The following is a 17,322-nucleotide window of genomic DNA, read 5'->3' as shown; positions in this document are numbered from 1 at the left end:
GCTGCTTGGCCCCTAGGAAGTAGTTAATCGATGAAAAACCACCAAAAGTAACGTAGTGGGAGCATGTTATGACTTCAAGGACCCGGCAACTCTCTTTGTGACATCACTTCGTTTTCTCTAAATGGTAACAATATTCATTTTTATACTTACAAGTAACTAGAAAATCTTGGTGCCAATTGGAATTCAATCCTCAATAAATTATGTTTTGAATCATTCTGCATTACACATATTTACATATATTTGTAGGCACTAAAAATCTTCTAGATACATTTTGCGTCTCAGCTAAATCGAACAGGCCCAAATTTCTTTACAGCGGCCCTACAACGCCATTGTGACATTTCAGTCAGCTGAATTAGCAAGGTCACTAATTATTATTGGACTTTCCGTAATGGCGTCGTGCAACTCGAGCTGAATTAGACTTTATTTGAACTGCCAGCGGGAATTCAAGCGAACAATAAGTTACTCGTTTAGTTATTACTAGTATCAAGTAATAGTGCACAGTATTTTAAAGTTAATTGATAATAAAACGATATCAAAATGCCTGTGAAAGAGCGAAGAATAGCTGTAATGGGATATCGATCCGTGGGTGAGTGTCAGGCTCTATACGCCTTGCTAATTAGAAAAGTCTTTGAAATTAAATATCTACAATTATCTGAGACGTTTGTTCCAATCAGCAAATAAAGCAATTGTCTATAACAGGTAAATCATCACTCAGCATACAATTCGTCGAGGGACAGTTTGTGGACTCGTACGACCCAACAATCGAGAACAGTAAGTTTTTTGTGATTCTTAGAAAAATGTGCGGATCGTCATTTGTCTGATTAACTTGTATGGGCTCTACTTGGGCTTACCTGGAATCTGCCCAAGTAGCCTTTGTCGAAAGCAACCTGTCATTAACAAAAGTTACGATTTGTCGAATTTTTGTGAAAAGATATTTAACCTTCAAAGTGATTTCAACTGAGTGGTGAGCGAGAATTCGAAGTTACAGAACATAGAAAACTACGCAGTTTTATTACGCAGCGTGTGCTCGTCGTGTATAGAAGAAATTATTAAGTCCAAAAAGTTGTTAGACGGGAATACGTCTCAGTCGGCAAAGCCACTGAGTGTCACTGCTTCAGGTGCTTGTGATATTCTTGATTCAGAATTGGTGATTTACGCTTGGCGAGTGCACAATTTGGGAAACCCCAACAGAACGCGGGTTTCTAAATTAATGCATGCATGCTCTTGATATGATTGTTGGCGCGACTGAGGCCAGACCCTGACCTTGTTCTAATGTTATCTTATCAACTTCGTGTGCTTCGCATTAGCAGACTTCTGTGTATTCAACAGTTTTCTCCACGAAGTAATTCGTTAGCTTCTCAGTTGTAAAAGCAACAATTATATGCAACGCGGTTCATTTGGCTTATGATTGAGGAGGATTGCTATTGCCGCGATATACCCAGTAATGGCAGTAATTCACAGTAGAATGGCGATGAGTTCAGTCGTGAGTTGCTGCTTTGTGGTGAAGCCATTCTTTCATTCTCACTGGTGGCAGTGGGCTTTGAATCGTCTGGATATCGGATATCAGTCGACTTAGCTGCGAATGAATATTCTACAAAACGGCTAAACCGATCCAAACGAAATTTGGTGAACAGATGGGAACTATGAAATCCCACGCATACACCGAGTGGCATAAATTTATCATCGTCAACAACGGCGCAACAACCGGTATCCGGTCTAGGCCTACCTTAATAAGGAACTCCAGACATTCCGGTTTTGCGCCGAGGTCCACCAATTCGATATCCCTAAAAGCTGTCTGGCGTCCTGACCTACGCCATCGCTCCATCTCAGGCAGGGGTTGCCTCGTCTTCTTCTCCTAACATAGACATAGACTTTCCAGGCTGGATCATCCTCATCCATACGGATTAAGTGACCCGCCGGACGGTCATGGTATCGTCATAGATTTCATCATTATGTAGGCTACGGAATCGTCCACCCTCATGCAGGGGGCCCAAAATTCTTCGGAGGATTCTTCTCTCGAATGCAGCCAAGAGTTCGCAATTCTTCTTGCGAAGAACCCAAGTCTCCGAGGAATACATGAGGACTGACAAGATCATTGTCTTGTACAGTAAGAGCTTTGAACCTATGGTGAGACGTTTCGAGCGAAACAGTTTTTGTCAGCTGAAATATTCTCGCGGATTTCATCATCGTAGCTGTTATCGGTTGTGATTTTCGACCCTAGATAGGAGAAATTATCAAGGGTCTCAAAGTCGTAGTTTCCTACCTTTATTCTTCCCGAAATTCCTGGACATGGAATTCATTAGAAACGGGGAAGACTTCGAGTTCGATAGATTCAGGAAGCCCACAACTACCCAACGAGTCATTCCTAGCAGCTCTTTCCATTCATACCAGTACAAATTCGGGGTCCTCTACAGCATGGTACATATAATGCTAAACATCGCCCTAATAAAAACAGACAGGCTATCAATACTAGGAAACAATTGACGTCGTTGCCAAGTACCAATGATAAGGCAACAGTGAAATTGAGCATTACATATACCCCGTTGGGGCCTAGGATTAGTAATGCGCTTAAAGGATTTAAAATAGCGGCTGCCCCAACAAGTAGACATGCACAACTTAAAACGCGACTTAGGAGCGTAAAGGACCCAGAATGCAAGGAGGTGTATAAAGCTTCGAATTAAGTAAAACAAATCATTAAAAAATAAGCACAACATAAATAAATTTCTATAGTTAAATTGGAAACCTTTCCTTTTAATAGTTTTTTTTAAAAGTACAGAGAAATGGGCAAGGGTTCTTGACGCATGGATGGCGTCAGGACTTAAGCAAGTTAGTCCGAAGAAAACGAACAAAACAAATACGTATCTGCACGCTAAATGTTGGTACCCTAACTGGAAAGACCGAGGAACTCGAAAGAGCCCTTCGGAAAAGGCGCATTGATATCTGCACCCTGCAATAAACCCGATGGTCTGGTGCCAAAAGCTGCGACATTGAACGCGAACGCGGTAAAAATGGCTATAAACTTCTCTATTTTGGTAGCCCACACACTCAATATGGTGTTGGCATCAGAGGGTTTCCGTGATGCCATTAAAGAAGTCGAACGATTTGATAATCGGCTAATGAAGTTCACCATTATATCAGCTGATCGCACTATTCCCTTCTTCACCTGACCTGATGCCGAGAAAGATGCCTTCTGACAACTTCTCGATGAGAAGACTTGTCACGTGCCTGTTGACGACTTTATTATCATTGCCGGCGACCTAAATGGTTATGCGGGTGAAAAGGCAGACGGTAACAGGTGCCGTGGACGAAAGGGGTTCGGAGTGTGCAATGAGGGTGGCGAGCATATAATCGATTTTGCGGACACACATGACCTTGTACTTATAAATACATGGTTCATCAAACGATTGTCTCATCTTCCTACATTTTATAGTGGGAACAGTAAAACGCAAATCGACTATATTCTCATAAAACGCCGACATTTTACCACTGTCACTGATTGCAAAGCCTTTCCCTATGAGACCATCGCACCCCAACATTGGCCATTGATTGCCGTCCTACGAATTAAGCCACCGATAAAATAGCGTGAGGAACGCACTAGCCCGCGGCGCATTATATGGTGGCGATTTGGTGAGAAGAAAGAAGAAACGACCTCACTTATACGATTCCCGAACATTATAAATGTGGAAGAATCGTGGAACCAAATGAAAGAAACGATCCACAAAGCGGCCTCTGTAACCTTCGGGGTCACCAAGCCGGGTAAGCGGTACATCAACCGGGATACTTGGCTTTGGAATGATGAGGTCCGTGAAAAGAAACGCCTCTATCATCAATTTATCGACGATAAAACGCTTGCTAATTGGCAAATTTATAAGAATGCCAACCGGGAAGCAGAGCGCAGTCGCTGTCAACCGAGCGGACCATTACAAAAATCTTTTCGATAAACTGGATCTGTATCGACTTGCTAAAAGCCGTAACGAACTTACACAGGTTATCGAACATTTCTATTGCGTTAATGACAAGAACGCTACTTTGCTTACCAACTGTCGAGCCGCAACGGACAGATGACGAGAATACTTCGAGCAAATTTGAACTGAAGAATTTGCTCATCCTCCACTTTCACAATTATTCCCGACATTTGAACCAGTTCCACCTGTCGGTGCAACTGGTGCTCAGAGGTGGCGGCGAGGAAGATGGGGCGGCAACCCTATCGGCCAAACCAAAACCAAGTGGTCGAAGAGAACCTCCATAGTGGTGGCACCGGGAGACACTGTAATCACTTTGGTTTGCCGGCCGTGATTCAGTAGGCGAATGCTCCAAAGACCTAATTAGGGCGATTAGACCCGAGTCTGCACGGGGACTCATCTGAAGTGGCAAATTGGTCACGAAACCTTACCAGGGGTATACTGGTACCATGGGAACCGGGATAGCCCCCGGACTCACATACTTCGGGTGAACTCTTGTTGTATGTGAGGACAGCTCGGTTATTTGTGGTTGGCCCCCCCTAGTGGGAGTTTCATGGTGGTTGTGGTTATGCTCAAGCGAGAAGAGATCTTCGGGCCTCGACGTGGTGTTGCGTATCAACACGGGTGACGTACTCCATAGTTTGGTAGAGATTTAGGTAATTCTTGCATCCACCAGTATGAATGCTAAGCCATGCACTTGGTATAGACTGGTATCGTTGTTGCTTGTCTCAGCGGGGCTCTGATTGTGGTCACAAAATCAATCCGTGTCTTAAGAGGACCGTAGGATTAAGTCTCACGACAGGTGCCTACGTAAAACACTATGGGCTTCACTGTCAGCGCAACTGAAGACGAGGAAGCAATAAAACGAATGAAATCGGGAAAAGCCACAGGACCTGACGACATCGCATCTGAGCTCTGGAAAGCAAAGGGCTGGGGCACAACAATGTGGTTCAGTGAATTCTTTAATCGGGTTATTCAGGAAGGTAGAACACCATCTGACTGACAAAAAAGTACCACTGTTCCAATATGGAAAAAGAAAGGTAGTCCAGCAGAATGTTCAAATTACCGTCCGATCCGATTACTTTTCCATACCATGAACGCATTCTTGACAACCGTATTCACGAAATCGTTGAAATAACCGTGAATCAAGCCGGATTTGTCAAAATCTGCGGAACTACTGACGCAATACACGCTGCGTGGTTACTCATGGAGAAACACCGTGAGAAGCATCGCCCTCTTTACATTGCATTTCTGGATTTAGAGAAAGCGTTTGACCGTGTGCCACACGAACTCATCTGGTGTGCTTTATGACAACACTTAGTCCCAGAAGAACTCGTGCGCTGGGTTCAATTGATTTACTACGATCCGAAAAATAAAGTTAGAAGTATGGCGGGTGTATTAAAATCGCTTTGTGTCTCGGTTGGTGTTCATCAAGGAAGCGCCCTCTCACCACTCCTCTTTGTTCTTGTTATGGACACCGTCATACGGGATATCCAACGTCCAGCGCCCTACACACTACTTTATGCAGATGATGTTTTCCTAGCATCTAATAGCAAAAATGATTTCGAGCAACTTGTCCAAAAATGGAATGATTGCCTCATGCAACACGGTCTCAGATTGAATCTAAACAAAACTGTGTTTTTGACGACCGAGCCCCCTGCAACAGGCCCAATTACTGTCAGCGGCAGTGATCTGCTCAGAACTTAGGGATTTAAATACCTCAGATCAACGCTATCAGCCAATGGAGAACTGCGTTATGAAATTGCTTCATGCATTAACGCAACCTGGATGAAGGGGCGTTCCACAACTGGTGTTCTTTGTGATCGACGTGTCAACGAATATCTCGAATATAAAATTTACCGCAATATCGCCAGTCCTGTCGCTATCTATGGTTCTGAGTGTTGGCCAACTACAGTCTGTTACATAAGAGCGTGGTCACTGTTACACGTAGATAAAAAATCAGAGCGTCCTGCTTCTTTTTCTATGACAGAGAGGGCACCTCAGTCCTTCATGCTTTTTGTAAAAAGTCAGCTCTCTGTCAAATTTAGTCTTCAATTGAGTGGTTTTTCGAAATGAGTGCTGTTTACGCCTCTCGCTTTGAGGCAATTTTTCTATGTTTGGATGAAAAAGGACCCAAATTAACGCAAACTGCTGCTGCGAAATATATAGGAAAGTCGAAGCAGTTCGTTAGCAAGTGGATAAATCGCTATAAAAAGGTCGGTAACGTTGATGATTTTTCTGATCGCGGAAGTACAAGCAAAGTCTCAAAAAAGACGAAAAAAAGATTCTCGCATTGTTCTCGAAAGATCCAACTTTGACTTTACGTGGAGCTGCTGTGAAATTGAAAGCAAAAGGTGTTGACATATCTTACGGAACGATTCGCAGACACTTGCTTGCCAATAAACTGAAATATCGCAGTACTTTGGAAAAACCAATGTTGAGTGCAAAACACATTGAAAAACGAGTGGAATGGGCGAAGGAAAACTTGGACCGCGATTGGAGCAACGTAATTTTTTCTGATGAATCCTCCTTCTGGGCATTTCCGAGCATCAAACACGCCTGGACAACCTCCACCAGTAGGATGCTTCAACGGACTGTTAAACACCCCGCCAAGGTCCATGTTCGGGGGTGCTTCTCAAACAAAGGTTTCGGTACTTTGTTCTTATTTACCGAGAATTTAAATGCCGAAAAAATGAATAAAATATATCAAAAGGCTTTGTTACCATCTGCTAAGCAATGGTATATCAAGAAAAATGAAAGCTGGATCCTTCAAGAGGACAACGATCCGAAACATCGGTGTCGAGCGTGTAGCGATTGGAAGGCGCAAAACGGAGTTGTCACTTTAGATTGGCCATCTCAGTCACCGGATGCAAATCCCATGGAAAATGTGTGGGCTCTGATGAAAATGCAACTTCGCAGATGCAAGCCATGTAATTTAGATCAACTTTCTCGACAAATTCGGAAAATTTGGAGGTCTTTTCCGGTATAACATGCAGAAAAACTAGTGGAAAGTATGCCCCGACGGTGCCAGGCCATAATTGACAATGCAGGAGATTGGACTTGCTACTGAGGTATTTGCATTGAGTATTGACGACCAAATTATCAATAAATTTGCGAATTTTCGAAAAATCAATTGTTGTTATTATTTAACAGTGACCACGCTCTTATGTAACCGACTGTATAAAAGGCAATGAACGGCGTCTTGCGGTAATGGAGGTGAAGATGTTACATTGGACTAGTGGCGTGACACGGTTTGATCACATCCGCGAACGTTATGTGGTTGCGCCAATCGTGGAAAAATTGCGAGAGACGTCTTCGATGGTATGGTCACGCAATTCGTGCTAACGAGAATTCACTAGCCAAAATTGGTCTGAACATCGAAGTCGATGGTAAACGATCAAAAAGAAGGCCGAAACAACGGTGGCTTGATACGCTGGATAGGGATTTAAAAACCTCGAGATTGCACCCAGATGAGGCATTCAATAGAGCCGAAACCGATCACGACGAGCCGACCCCGCTTGTGAACGGGACAAAGGCTGAAGAAAAAGAAGATTTTAAGAGTACGGAGAGTTTTGGTCGCGAATTGTCTTTGGTGTACCTGCCACATTTCGAAATTTACTCTTCGCATCGCAATAGAGCAATTTAATCCAACGCACGAATTCTTCTGGCACTGGTTGTTATCGCAATATATATCAGATTAGTTTTTGTGGCACACGGTCAAACGCCTTCTCTATGCTTCTCACGGTAAGAGAGTAACCGCAGTTCTTGACAAACCCGGCTTGGTTCACGCTAATTTGAACGATGTTACCAATACGGCCGTCAAGAATGCGTTCAAAAGAATTCATAGCAAGGGATAAAGAACCAGAAAGCCAGAGTGTTGAGTGTTGAGTGTTTGTAATGGGTTGCTCGGCTAACGCCGATCGTTTTCTTTGCTGCTCGATTGGCATTCTTATAAATTTTATTTCTATTTATGAGCGAATTCTTCTTAACGAAATAAACCTGTCCCCAGATATTGGCAATTTATAGTATTTTTATTGCTTCATTTGAAAATGGTTAACAATGTATTGAATATAAATGTTAATAAAAATATGTGCTTCTTCCTTTCAGCGTTTTCCAAAGTGACAAGAGTTAATTCGCAAGACTATGAAGTTAAACTAGTGGATACCGCGGGTCAAGATGAATATAGCATATTTCCAGCAGAATATAGCATGGATTTCCATGGTTATGTGCTAGTATATTCGATTACAAGTCAAAAGTCGTTTGAAGTTGTGAAAATTATTTACGATAAATTATTAGATGTCATCGGAAATGCCCAGTGAGTTAATTTTTGCAATTTCAGCTGAAAATAAACCGAAAGATATATTGCAACCTGTCGTATTTCAGCGTACCTATAGTGTTGGTTGGCAACAAAACCGATTTACACCAAGAGAGGGCAGTGTCCACAGAGGAAGGGCGTAAACTAGCTGAATCATGGAAAGCGTCATTTTTAGAAGCATCCGCCAAACAGAACGAGGTCTTTATCCTACATTGGCTTGTTCTTAGTCTATTGAAGTTAACAAACATTTTCTCCTAACAGTCCGTTGCAGACATATTTCACCAACTTCTACTTCAAATCGAACGCAATAATGGTAATGCGCAAGAAAAGAGCAGCTGTACAATATCATAAAAATATCCAGGAAAGACAGACTCGTGATGTTGGACGTGGTTAGATTTGAAACGATGCAAGTGTTTTTGATTATTCCTCTCGTTTTTAAGTGCATATTTAAAGCAACAAATGTTTTCTATGAATAAGTTAATGTCTTAGTGATGGATACCTTTTTTGTTAATGAAGAAGATTGAATTGGATTTTTGGATGAGAAATAAACTAGTGAACACCCTACAAAGTTAGCAAGAAAACGTATATTGCCTATGCATGACTCTTTACACATTCAACGAAAATATCCGTTCGTAAGACAAAGTCATTAAAGAAAGGAATAGTGCATCCCCAGGATTTCAACCTGTAACAATTCATGTTCATCTTCAATCGAAGACAGTTCTACGGTCAACGGGCAGAATGCTTTATTGCTATTACAGATTTGTACTTTTATATGAATAACTTATTATTGTTTTGCTCTTCATTGCCTGGATTCATATTCGGATTTTTATTTCACAGTTTATAGTTTGAAAGGTGTCAACTTAAAAGTAAAATATGAAAGTAGCTTTAGACGCTTATGGGGGAAGAATTCAATGGTACTTCTTCTAAGAATAGATCGACGGAGTAACGAAGTGATATAGTTATAGACAACACTAGTTGAAATCTTCGAAATTACCGTCTCGGTGTTCAAGTTAGTCTCAACCTTTTTAGTTTTTAACTTGCTGTAATTTTCCAAAACTAGCTCAAAATTGATACTTCATTCCTCTGATATTGGAATTGAATAATTTCACTGGAAAACTTTTCTTTTTTTCTGAACATTAATGAACACGATACTGTACACTCTCTTAAATTAACTCTTAACTGCAATGTACAAGCCTATTTTACCTGTTAAACGTTCATTTATAATAAGTAAAACGAAATATATTTTTATTTTTCTAAATAAAAATGTTGGTGTATTTTTCCAATTGATATGTATGGCTATTTCATTCTTCTGATATTTGATATTCTTCATACAGACAGACTTCATACAATAAAATTATGCACGCAGTTTCTTCCTCTCAATTGTGTAGTTACGAGGTCTGAACAAAAAGCTGCGACTTTTTGAATATCGTGAGAAAACACGGTTGGCAAGATTGTTAAAGGTTTCCTTCCAAGCACAGCAGTTTTCTCAGATTGTTTATTATATGTTTGCCATTCATTCCTAGGTGAGGTATGACGTGTCAACCACGCCTACGCGCCATCCTTCATGGTTCGTTGAAATTCGCTTCAACACAAGCACTTGCCCAGTGTTCTTGAGGCGACCTACTTATCGGACATCTTGGGAGAGTGAGTTCCACTGCATGGCATAGCTCTCAATGAAAACTGTCGCCTCTATTTAAGGTGTGACCTATCCATTACCACTTCTGCTTCCACGAGTAAATGACTTGTGCGTCGACCAAGCTCTGTATTCGAAATATACTTGACAGAAAAGACCCCACAGTGTCTTTGTTTTAATATGTTATGTTTATATATTAATATAAATATACATCGAATGTGTCTTGAAAGTGTAGGCTTCCAAAGGGTATATAAACATAGGCATTTGAGCCACGGCCCTTAATCCTTTTAATTCAGGTAGCAAGCATTGTGGCTTGAAAACAGATACTGTCCGATTTTTTTGCTCTCTTGTGCAGTCAGGCCTGATGAGATGGGGCTGGAAAGGGTGGAATCCTCCCGGGCCCGTAGTAGGAATTTCAATGAAAAAAGCTGGGATAGCGGAAACTAACAGTTTCGGGTATAATCGTTAATCTTATTTGAGGAACTTTTCAGGAAGATTGGTTATCGGAATTCAAAAAATAACTAAGCACCGAAGAAGGGAGTAAGTGGCTCCCGAAATAAGTACTTATTTGCGAAAATAGAAACTTACTTGTAAAGGAGAAGCTGTACGCCCCCACAATCTCTAGCAGAGCAAGAAGGAATTCTTTCGGGAGCTCTGCTCTGCTTCTTTCAACTGTCCTTAAATGTGACGACAATATCACCAGTCACTATAGACGAGCTGCTAGAGATTTGCAGTAAAGTAGGATATATACCGAGTAAGGTACTTAAGCTCTCCGTGAAATTCAGTACAGGACAATAAAAGCGGCAGAAGTTGATACTGCTGCCTAAGTCTAGTAAGCCATCCACCTACAGATGCTATCAAATTGGTAACTGGCTTGACCGAAAATGTAATTCACGAGTAAGGTAGTATCGGTAAATACTGCTTGGTGGTGATCTTGGTCGGGAGGGGATTCAATTCGGCCTATTGAATCCAATACAGAAATCCCTGGCGAAGAATGGTATTTCCGCTTATCTCGCTGCCATTGTCAACAGCTATTTAAAAAAACGAAACACTGGTATGGCACCGAGGCAACTTACGCCGAAAATATAGCGCTAATTGTTGTCGCAAAACATCTCGAAAATAGAATATTAGTCAACAGTGATGTTAAGGGTTAGCTAGAGAGTTATTGTCTTGCACTTGCGGAGGAAAAAACGGAAGCGGTACCCATCACCAAGCGCCGTAAAAGAAATTATGGCCGTATTCAAATTGCGAATCATATCATCAAGTCAGCCATCAAATACTTGGGAGTGATGATAGAAACGAGGATCAGTTATAAGCAACCTGTTCAGTATGTTTGTAAGTACGGTAGTTATGGTGGTGAGCTCGATCTTGCTCTAAGCAGCTCCACTTTGGCAATACAGATCTTATCTAACGCTCATAAGCTGAGTGCATTCTACAGAAGGATTGCCCTGTCTCAGCTGATGCTACATTCGTCGTCTCGGAAATAATCCCGATTGACATCCTGCAAATGAGTTGACGAACACTACAATGCGAATTCAATATCCCCTTTACCGGAGAAGAAGAACGCCGAATGGAGAGAACTGTAAATAGATGGCAGGAGCATTGAGAACGTTCGGGAAAGGGTCGGTGAGGTCAATTATGATCTTATCCAGTTTCTCCCGGGAGACGGGGGATGTCGGCAAGACTTCTACAAGTTTTAACTGGACCCCTCTCCCAATTGTCCAAGCTACGAAAGAGTCTCAGACGACCCAGAGTACGTATTCTCCCATTGTTCAAGACTCAGGAAGAAAGGAGGGAGCTACAGGAAATTTTAGGGGAGGTACTAGCGCCAGAAAAGTTGGTGCAGAGAATGTTAGCACGTCAGGAGGATTGGGGTCCGATCAACTCCATGATCACATCTATACAGAGCAAACTGAGAGAGGGCAGCAACCCTGTAGGCCAAGCCAAAACCAAGTGTTAATCACAAAACCTTAATAAGGAAATAACAAGAGCCCATGTAATTTTCGCCTTAGACCCGTATAATTTCCACCCCGGGCCTAGTAACAGTGGAGGTCACTTGCCATGTGCTAGTCCCATATAGCAGCACAAAAAAAAACACTAGCACAAAACAGTGTCAACTTGATCTTGGTATTGAAATAACTTCATTTCCAAATTTTAAACAAAGCAGCGAAGGCGGGTGTAGCGCTGTTATGTGTCGACCAACATCCAGTTCGATGCCACCGTCGGCAGAAAATGTGATGAAAATTAAAACTGCAATGAAAAAAACAGACAAATTTTATTTTTTAAATGAGATGTTCGTCAGTCTCCCGTCTCACCAGGCCTGGCCCCAAAAAACTTCTTTCTGTTCCAAAAAATTAGAAAGACCATGAAATCAAAAAAGGTTTCAGGATGTTAAAGCCATTAAAAATATCACTGGGGTGTACTTTGTTTATTAGTTTTTAAGGAAAGACCTAGAATTTGTTGAGCAACCATCGTGAATACTAAGTATATGCCAAGCACTGTCATCACCATGCGATTCCCCAGATTCCTCCAAAAATCAGAAATTTTCCTGGCACCTAGACCCCACAACCTATATATCATTTTGAAGCTCAGACCCTCTACCAATGGTAGTGATCACGAATTAAGCTCCTTTTTGCGAAATTCGCAATATTAACGGAGATATAAGCGTTTAAAGTTTTTCCCCAGATTTCTCCAAAAATCAGAAATTTTCCTGGCACCTAGACCCCACAACCTATATACCATTTTGAAGCTCAGACCCTCTACCAATAGTAGTGATCACGAATTAAGCTCCTTTTTGCGAAATTCGCAATATTAACGGAGATATAAGCGTTTAAAGTTTTTCCCCAGATTTCCTCCAAAAATCAGAAATTTTCCTGGCACCTAGACCCCACAACCTATATACCATTTTGAAGCTCAGACCCTCTACCAATAGTAGTGATCACGAATTAAGCTCCTTTTTGCGAAATTCGCAATATTAACGGAGATATAAGCGTTTAAAGTTTTTCCCCAGATTCCTCCAAAAATCAGAAATTTTCCTGGCACCTAGACCCCACAACCTATATACCATTGTGAAGCTCAGACCCTCTACCAACAGTAGTGATCACGAATTAAGCTCCTTTTTGCGAAATTCTCAATATTAACGGAGATATAAGCGTTTAAAGTTTTTCCCCAGATTCCTCCAAAAATCAGAAATTTTCCTGGCACCTAGACCCCACAACCTATATACCATTTTGAAGCTCAGACCCTCTACCGATAGTAGTGATCACGAATTAAGCTCCTTTTTGCGAAATTCTCAATATTAACGGAGATATAAGCGTTTAAAGTTTTTCCCCAGATTCCTCCAAAAATCAGAAATTTTCCTGGCACCTAGACCCCACAACCTATATACCATTGTGAAGCTCAGACCCTCTACCAATAGTAGTGATCACGAATTAAGCTCCTTTTTGCGAAATTCGCAATATTAACGGAGATATAAGCGTTTAAAGTTTTTCCCCAGATTCCTCCAAAAATCAGAAATTTTCCTGGCACCTAGACCCCACAACCTATATATCATTTTGAAGCTCAGACCCTCTACCAATAGTAGTGATCACGAATTAAGCTCCTTTTTGCGAAATTCTCAATATTAACGGAGATATAAGCGTTTAAAGTTTTTCCCAGATTCCTCCAAAAATCAGAAATTTTCCTGGCATCTAGACCCCACAACCTATATACCATTTTGAAGCTCAGACCCTCTACCAATAGTAGTGATCACGAATTAAGCTCCTTTTTGCGAAATTCGCAATATTAACGGAGATATAAGCGTGTAAAGTTTTTCCCAGATTCCTCCAAAAATCAGAAATTTTCCTGGCACCTAGACCCCACAACCTATATACCATTGTGAAGCTCAGACCCTCTACCAATAGTAGTGATCACGAATTAAGCTCCCTTTTGCGAAATTCGCAATATTAACGGAGATATAAGCGTTTAAAATTTTTCCCCAGATTCCTCCAAAAATCAGAAATTTTCCTGGCACCTAGACCCCACAACCTATATACCATTTTGAAGCTCAGACCCTCTACCAATAGTAGTGATCACGAATTAAGCTCCTTTTTGCGAAATTCGCAATATTAACGGAGATATAAGCGTGTAAAGTTTTTCCCAGATTCCTCCAAAAATCAGAAATTTTCCTGGCACCTAGACCCCACAACCTATATACCATTGTGAAGCTCAGACCCTCTACCAATAGTAGTGATCACGAATTAAGCTCCCTTTTGCGAAATTCGCAATATTAACGGAGATATAAGCGTTTAAAATTTTTCCCCAGATTCCTCCAAAAATCAGAAATTTTCCTGGCACCTAGACCCCACAACCTATATACCATTGTGAAGCTCAGACCCTCTACCAATAGTAGTGATCACGAATTAAGCTCCTTTTTGCGAAATTCTCAATATTAACGGAGATATAAGCGTTTAAAGTTTTTCCCAGATTCCTCCAAAAATCAGAAATTTTCCTGGCATCTAGACCCCACAACCTATATACCATTTTGAAGCTCAGACCCTCTACCAATAGTAGTGATCACGAATTAAGCTCCTTTTTGCGAAATTCGCAATATTAACGGAGATATAAGCGTGTAAAGTTTTTCCCAGATTCCTCCAAAAATCAGAAATTTTCCTGCCACCTAGACCCCACAACCTATATACCATTGTGAAGCTCAGACCCTCTACCAATAGTAGTGATCACGAATTAAGCTCCCTTTTGCGAAATTCGCAATATTAACGGAGATATAAGCGTTTAAAATTTTTCCCCAGATTCCTCCAAAAATCAGAAATTTTCCTGGCACCTAGACCCCACAACCTATATACCATTTTGAAGCTCAGACCCTCTACCAATAGTAGTGATCACGAATTAAGCTCCTTTTTGCGAAATTCGCAATATTAACGGAGATATAAGCGTGTAAAGTTTTTCCCAGATTCCTCCAAAAATCAGAAATTTTCCTGGCACCTAGACCCCACAACCTATATACCATTGTGAAGCTCAGACCCTCTACCAATAGTAGTGATCACGAATTAAGCTCCCTTTTGCGAAATTCGCAATATTAACGGAGATATAAGCGTTTAAAATTTTTCCCCAGATTCCTCCAAAAATCAGAAATTTTCCTGGCACCTAGACCCCACAACCTATATACCATTTTGAAGCTCAGACCCTCTACCAATGGTAGTGATCACGAATTAAGCTCCTTTTTGCGAAATTCTCAATATTAACGGAGATATAAGCGTTTAAAGTTTTTCCCCAGATTCCTCCAAAAATCAGAAATTTTCCTGGCACCTAGACCCCACAACCTATATACCATTTTGAAGCTCAGACCCTCTACCAATGGTAGTGATCACGAATTAAGCTCCTTTTTGCGAAATTCTCAATATTAACGGAGATATAAGCGTTTAAAGTTTTTCCCCAGATTCCTCCAAAAATCAGAAATTTTCCTGGCACCTAGACCCCACAACCTATATACCATTTTGAAGCTCAGACCCTCTACCAATGGTAGTGATCACGAATTAAGCTCCTTTTTGCGAAATTCTCAATATTAACGGAGATATAAGCGTTTAAAGTTTTTCCCCAGATTCCTCCAAAAATCAGAAATTTTCCTGGCACCTAGACCCCACAACCTATATACCATTTTGAAGCTCAGACCCTCTACCAATGGTAGTGATCACGAATTAAGCTCCTTTTTGCGAAATTCTCAATATTAACGGAGATATAAGCGTTTAAAGTTTTTCCCCAGATTCCTCCAAAAATCAGAAATTTTCCTGGCACCTAGACCCCACAACCTATATACCATTTTGAAGCTCAGACCCTCTACCAATGGTAGTGATCACGAATTAAGCTCCTTTTTGCGAAATTCTCAATATTAACGGAGATATAAGCGTTTAAAATTTTTCCCCAGATTCCTCCAAAAATCAGAAATTTCCCTGGCACCTAGACCCCACAACCTATATACCATTTTGAAGCTCAGACCCTCTACCAATGGTAGTGATCACGAATTAAGCTCCTTTTTGCGAAATTCTCAATATTAACGGAGATATAAGCATTTAAAGTTTTTCCCCAGATTCCTCCAAAAATCAGAAATTTTCCTGGCACCTAGACCCCACAACCTATATACCATTTTGAAGCTCAGACCCTCTACCAATGGTAGTGATCACGAATTAAGCTTCTTTTTGCGAAATTCTCAATATTAACGGAGATATAAGCGTTTAAAGTTTTTCCCCAGATTCCTCCAAAAATCAGAAATTTTCCTGGCACCTAGACCCCACAACCTATATACCATTTTGAAGCTCAGACCCTCTACCAATGGTAGTGATCACGAATTAAGCTCCTTTTTGCGAAATTCTCAATATTAACGAAGATATAAGCGTTTAAAGTTTTTCCCCAGATTCCTCCAAAAATCAGAAATTTTCCTGGCACCTAGACCCCACAAGCTATATACCATTTTGAAGCTCAGACCCTCTACCAATGGTAGTGATCACGAATTAAGCTCCTTTTTGCGAAATTCTCAATATTAACGGAGATATAAGCGTTTAAAGTTTTTCCCCAGATTCCTCCAAAAATCAGAAATTTTCCTGGCACCTAGACCCCACAACCTATATACCATTGTGAAGCTCAGACCCTCTACCAATAGTAGTGATCACGAATTAAGCTCCTTTTTGCGAAATTCTCAATATTAACGGAGATATAAGCGTTTAAAGTTTTTCCCAGATTCCTCCAAAAATCAGAAATTTTCCTGGCACCTAGACCCCACAACCTATATACCATTTTGAAGCTCAGACCCTCTACCAATAGTAGTGATCACAAATTAAGCTCCTTTTTGCGAAATTCGCAATATTAACGGAGATATAAGCGTTTAAAGTTTTTCCCCAGATTCCTCCAAAAATCAGAAATTTTCCTGGCACCTAGACCCCACAACCTATATACCATTTTGAAGCTCAGACCCTCTACCAATGGTAGTGATCACGAATTAAGCTCCTTTTTGCGAAATTCGCAATATTAACGGAGATATAAGCGTGTAAAGTTTTTCCCAGATTCCTCCAAAAATCAGAAATTTTCCTGGCACCTAGACCCCACAACCTATATACCATTTTGAAGCTCAGACCCTCTACCGATAGTAGTGATCACGAATTAAGCTCCTTTTTGCGAAATTCGCAATATTAACGGAGATATAAGCGTTTAAAGTTTTTCCCCAGATTCCTCCAAAAATCAGAAATTTTCCTGGCACCTAGACCCCACAACCTATATACCATTTTGAAGCTCAGACCCTCTACCAATAGGTAGTGATCACGAATTAAGCTCCTTTTTGCGAAATTCGCAATATTAACGGGAGATATAAGCGTTTAAAGTTTTTCCCCAGATTCCTCCAAAAATCAGAAATTTTCCTGGCACCT

At 41.0% G+C, this 17,322-nt stretch overlaps 1 protein-coding gene across 1 annotated transcript; it reads left to right on the top strand.

The window, feature by feature from the left end:
- The first annotated feature begins 369 nt into the window (after nucleotides 1–369).
- Nucleotides 370–8,841, top strand: LOC119659706 (GTP-binding protein Rheb homolog). Its single transcript, XM_038067959.1, has 5 exons — nucleotides 370–586; nucleotides 700–771; nucleotides 8,070–8,277; nucleotides 8,346–8,475; nucleotides 8,539–8,841. The coding sequence occupies exons 1-5, from the start codon at nucleotides 538–540 to the stop codon at nucleotides 8,626–8,628; spliced, it is 549 nt and encodes a 182-aa protein (XP_037923887.1). The 5' UTR covers nucleotides 370–537; the 3' UTR covers nucleotides 8,629–8,841.
- Nucleotides 8,842–17,322: the final 8,481 nt, after the last annotated feature.

This window comes from Hermetia illucens, chromosome 6 (assembly GCF_905115235.1).
Source record: "Hermetia illucens chromosome 6, iHerIll2.2.curated.20191125, whole genome shotgun sequence".
In the NCBI taxonomy this organism is placed as follows: Eukaryota; Metazoa; Arthropoda; class Insecta; order Diptera; family Stratiomyidae; genus Hermetia; species Hermetia illucens.
The sequence above is the reverse complement of the archived record's forward strand: the minus strand, read 5'-3'. Positions and strand labels throughout refer to the sequence as shown.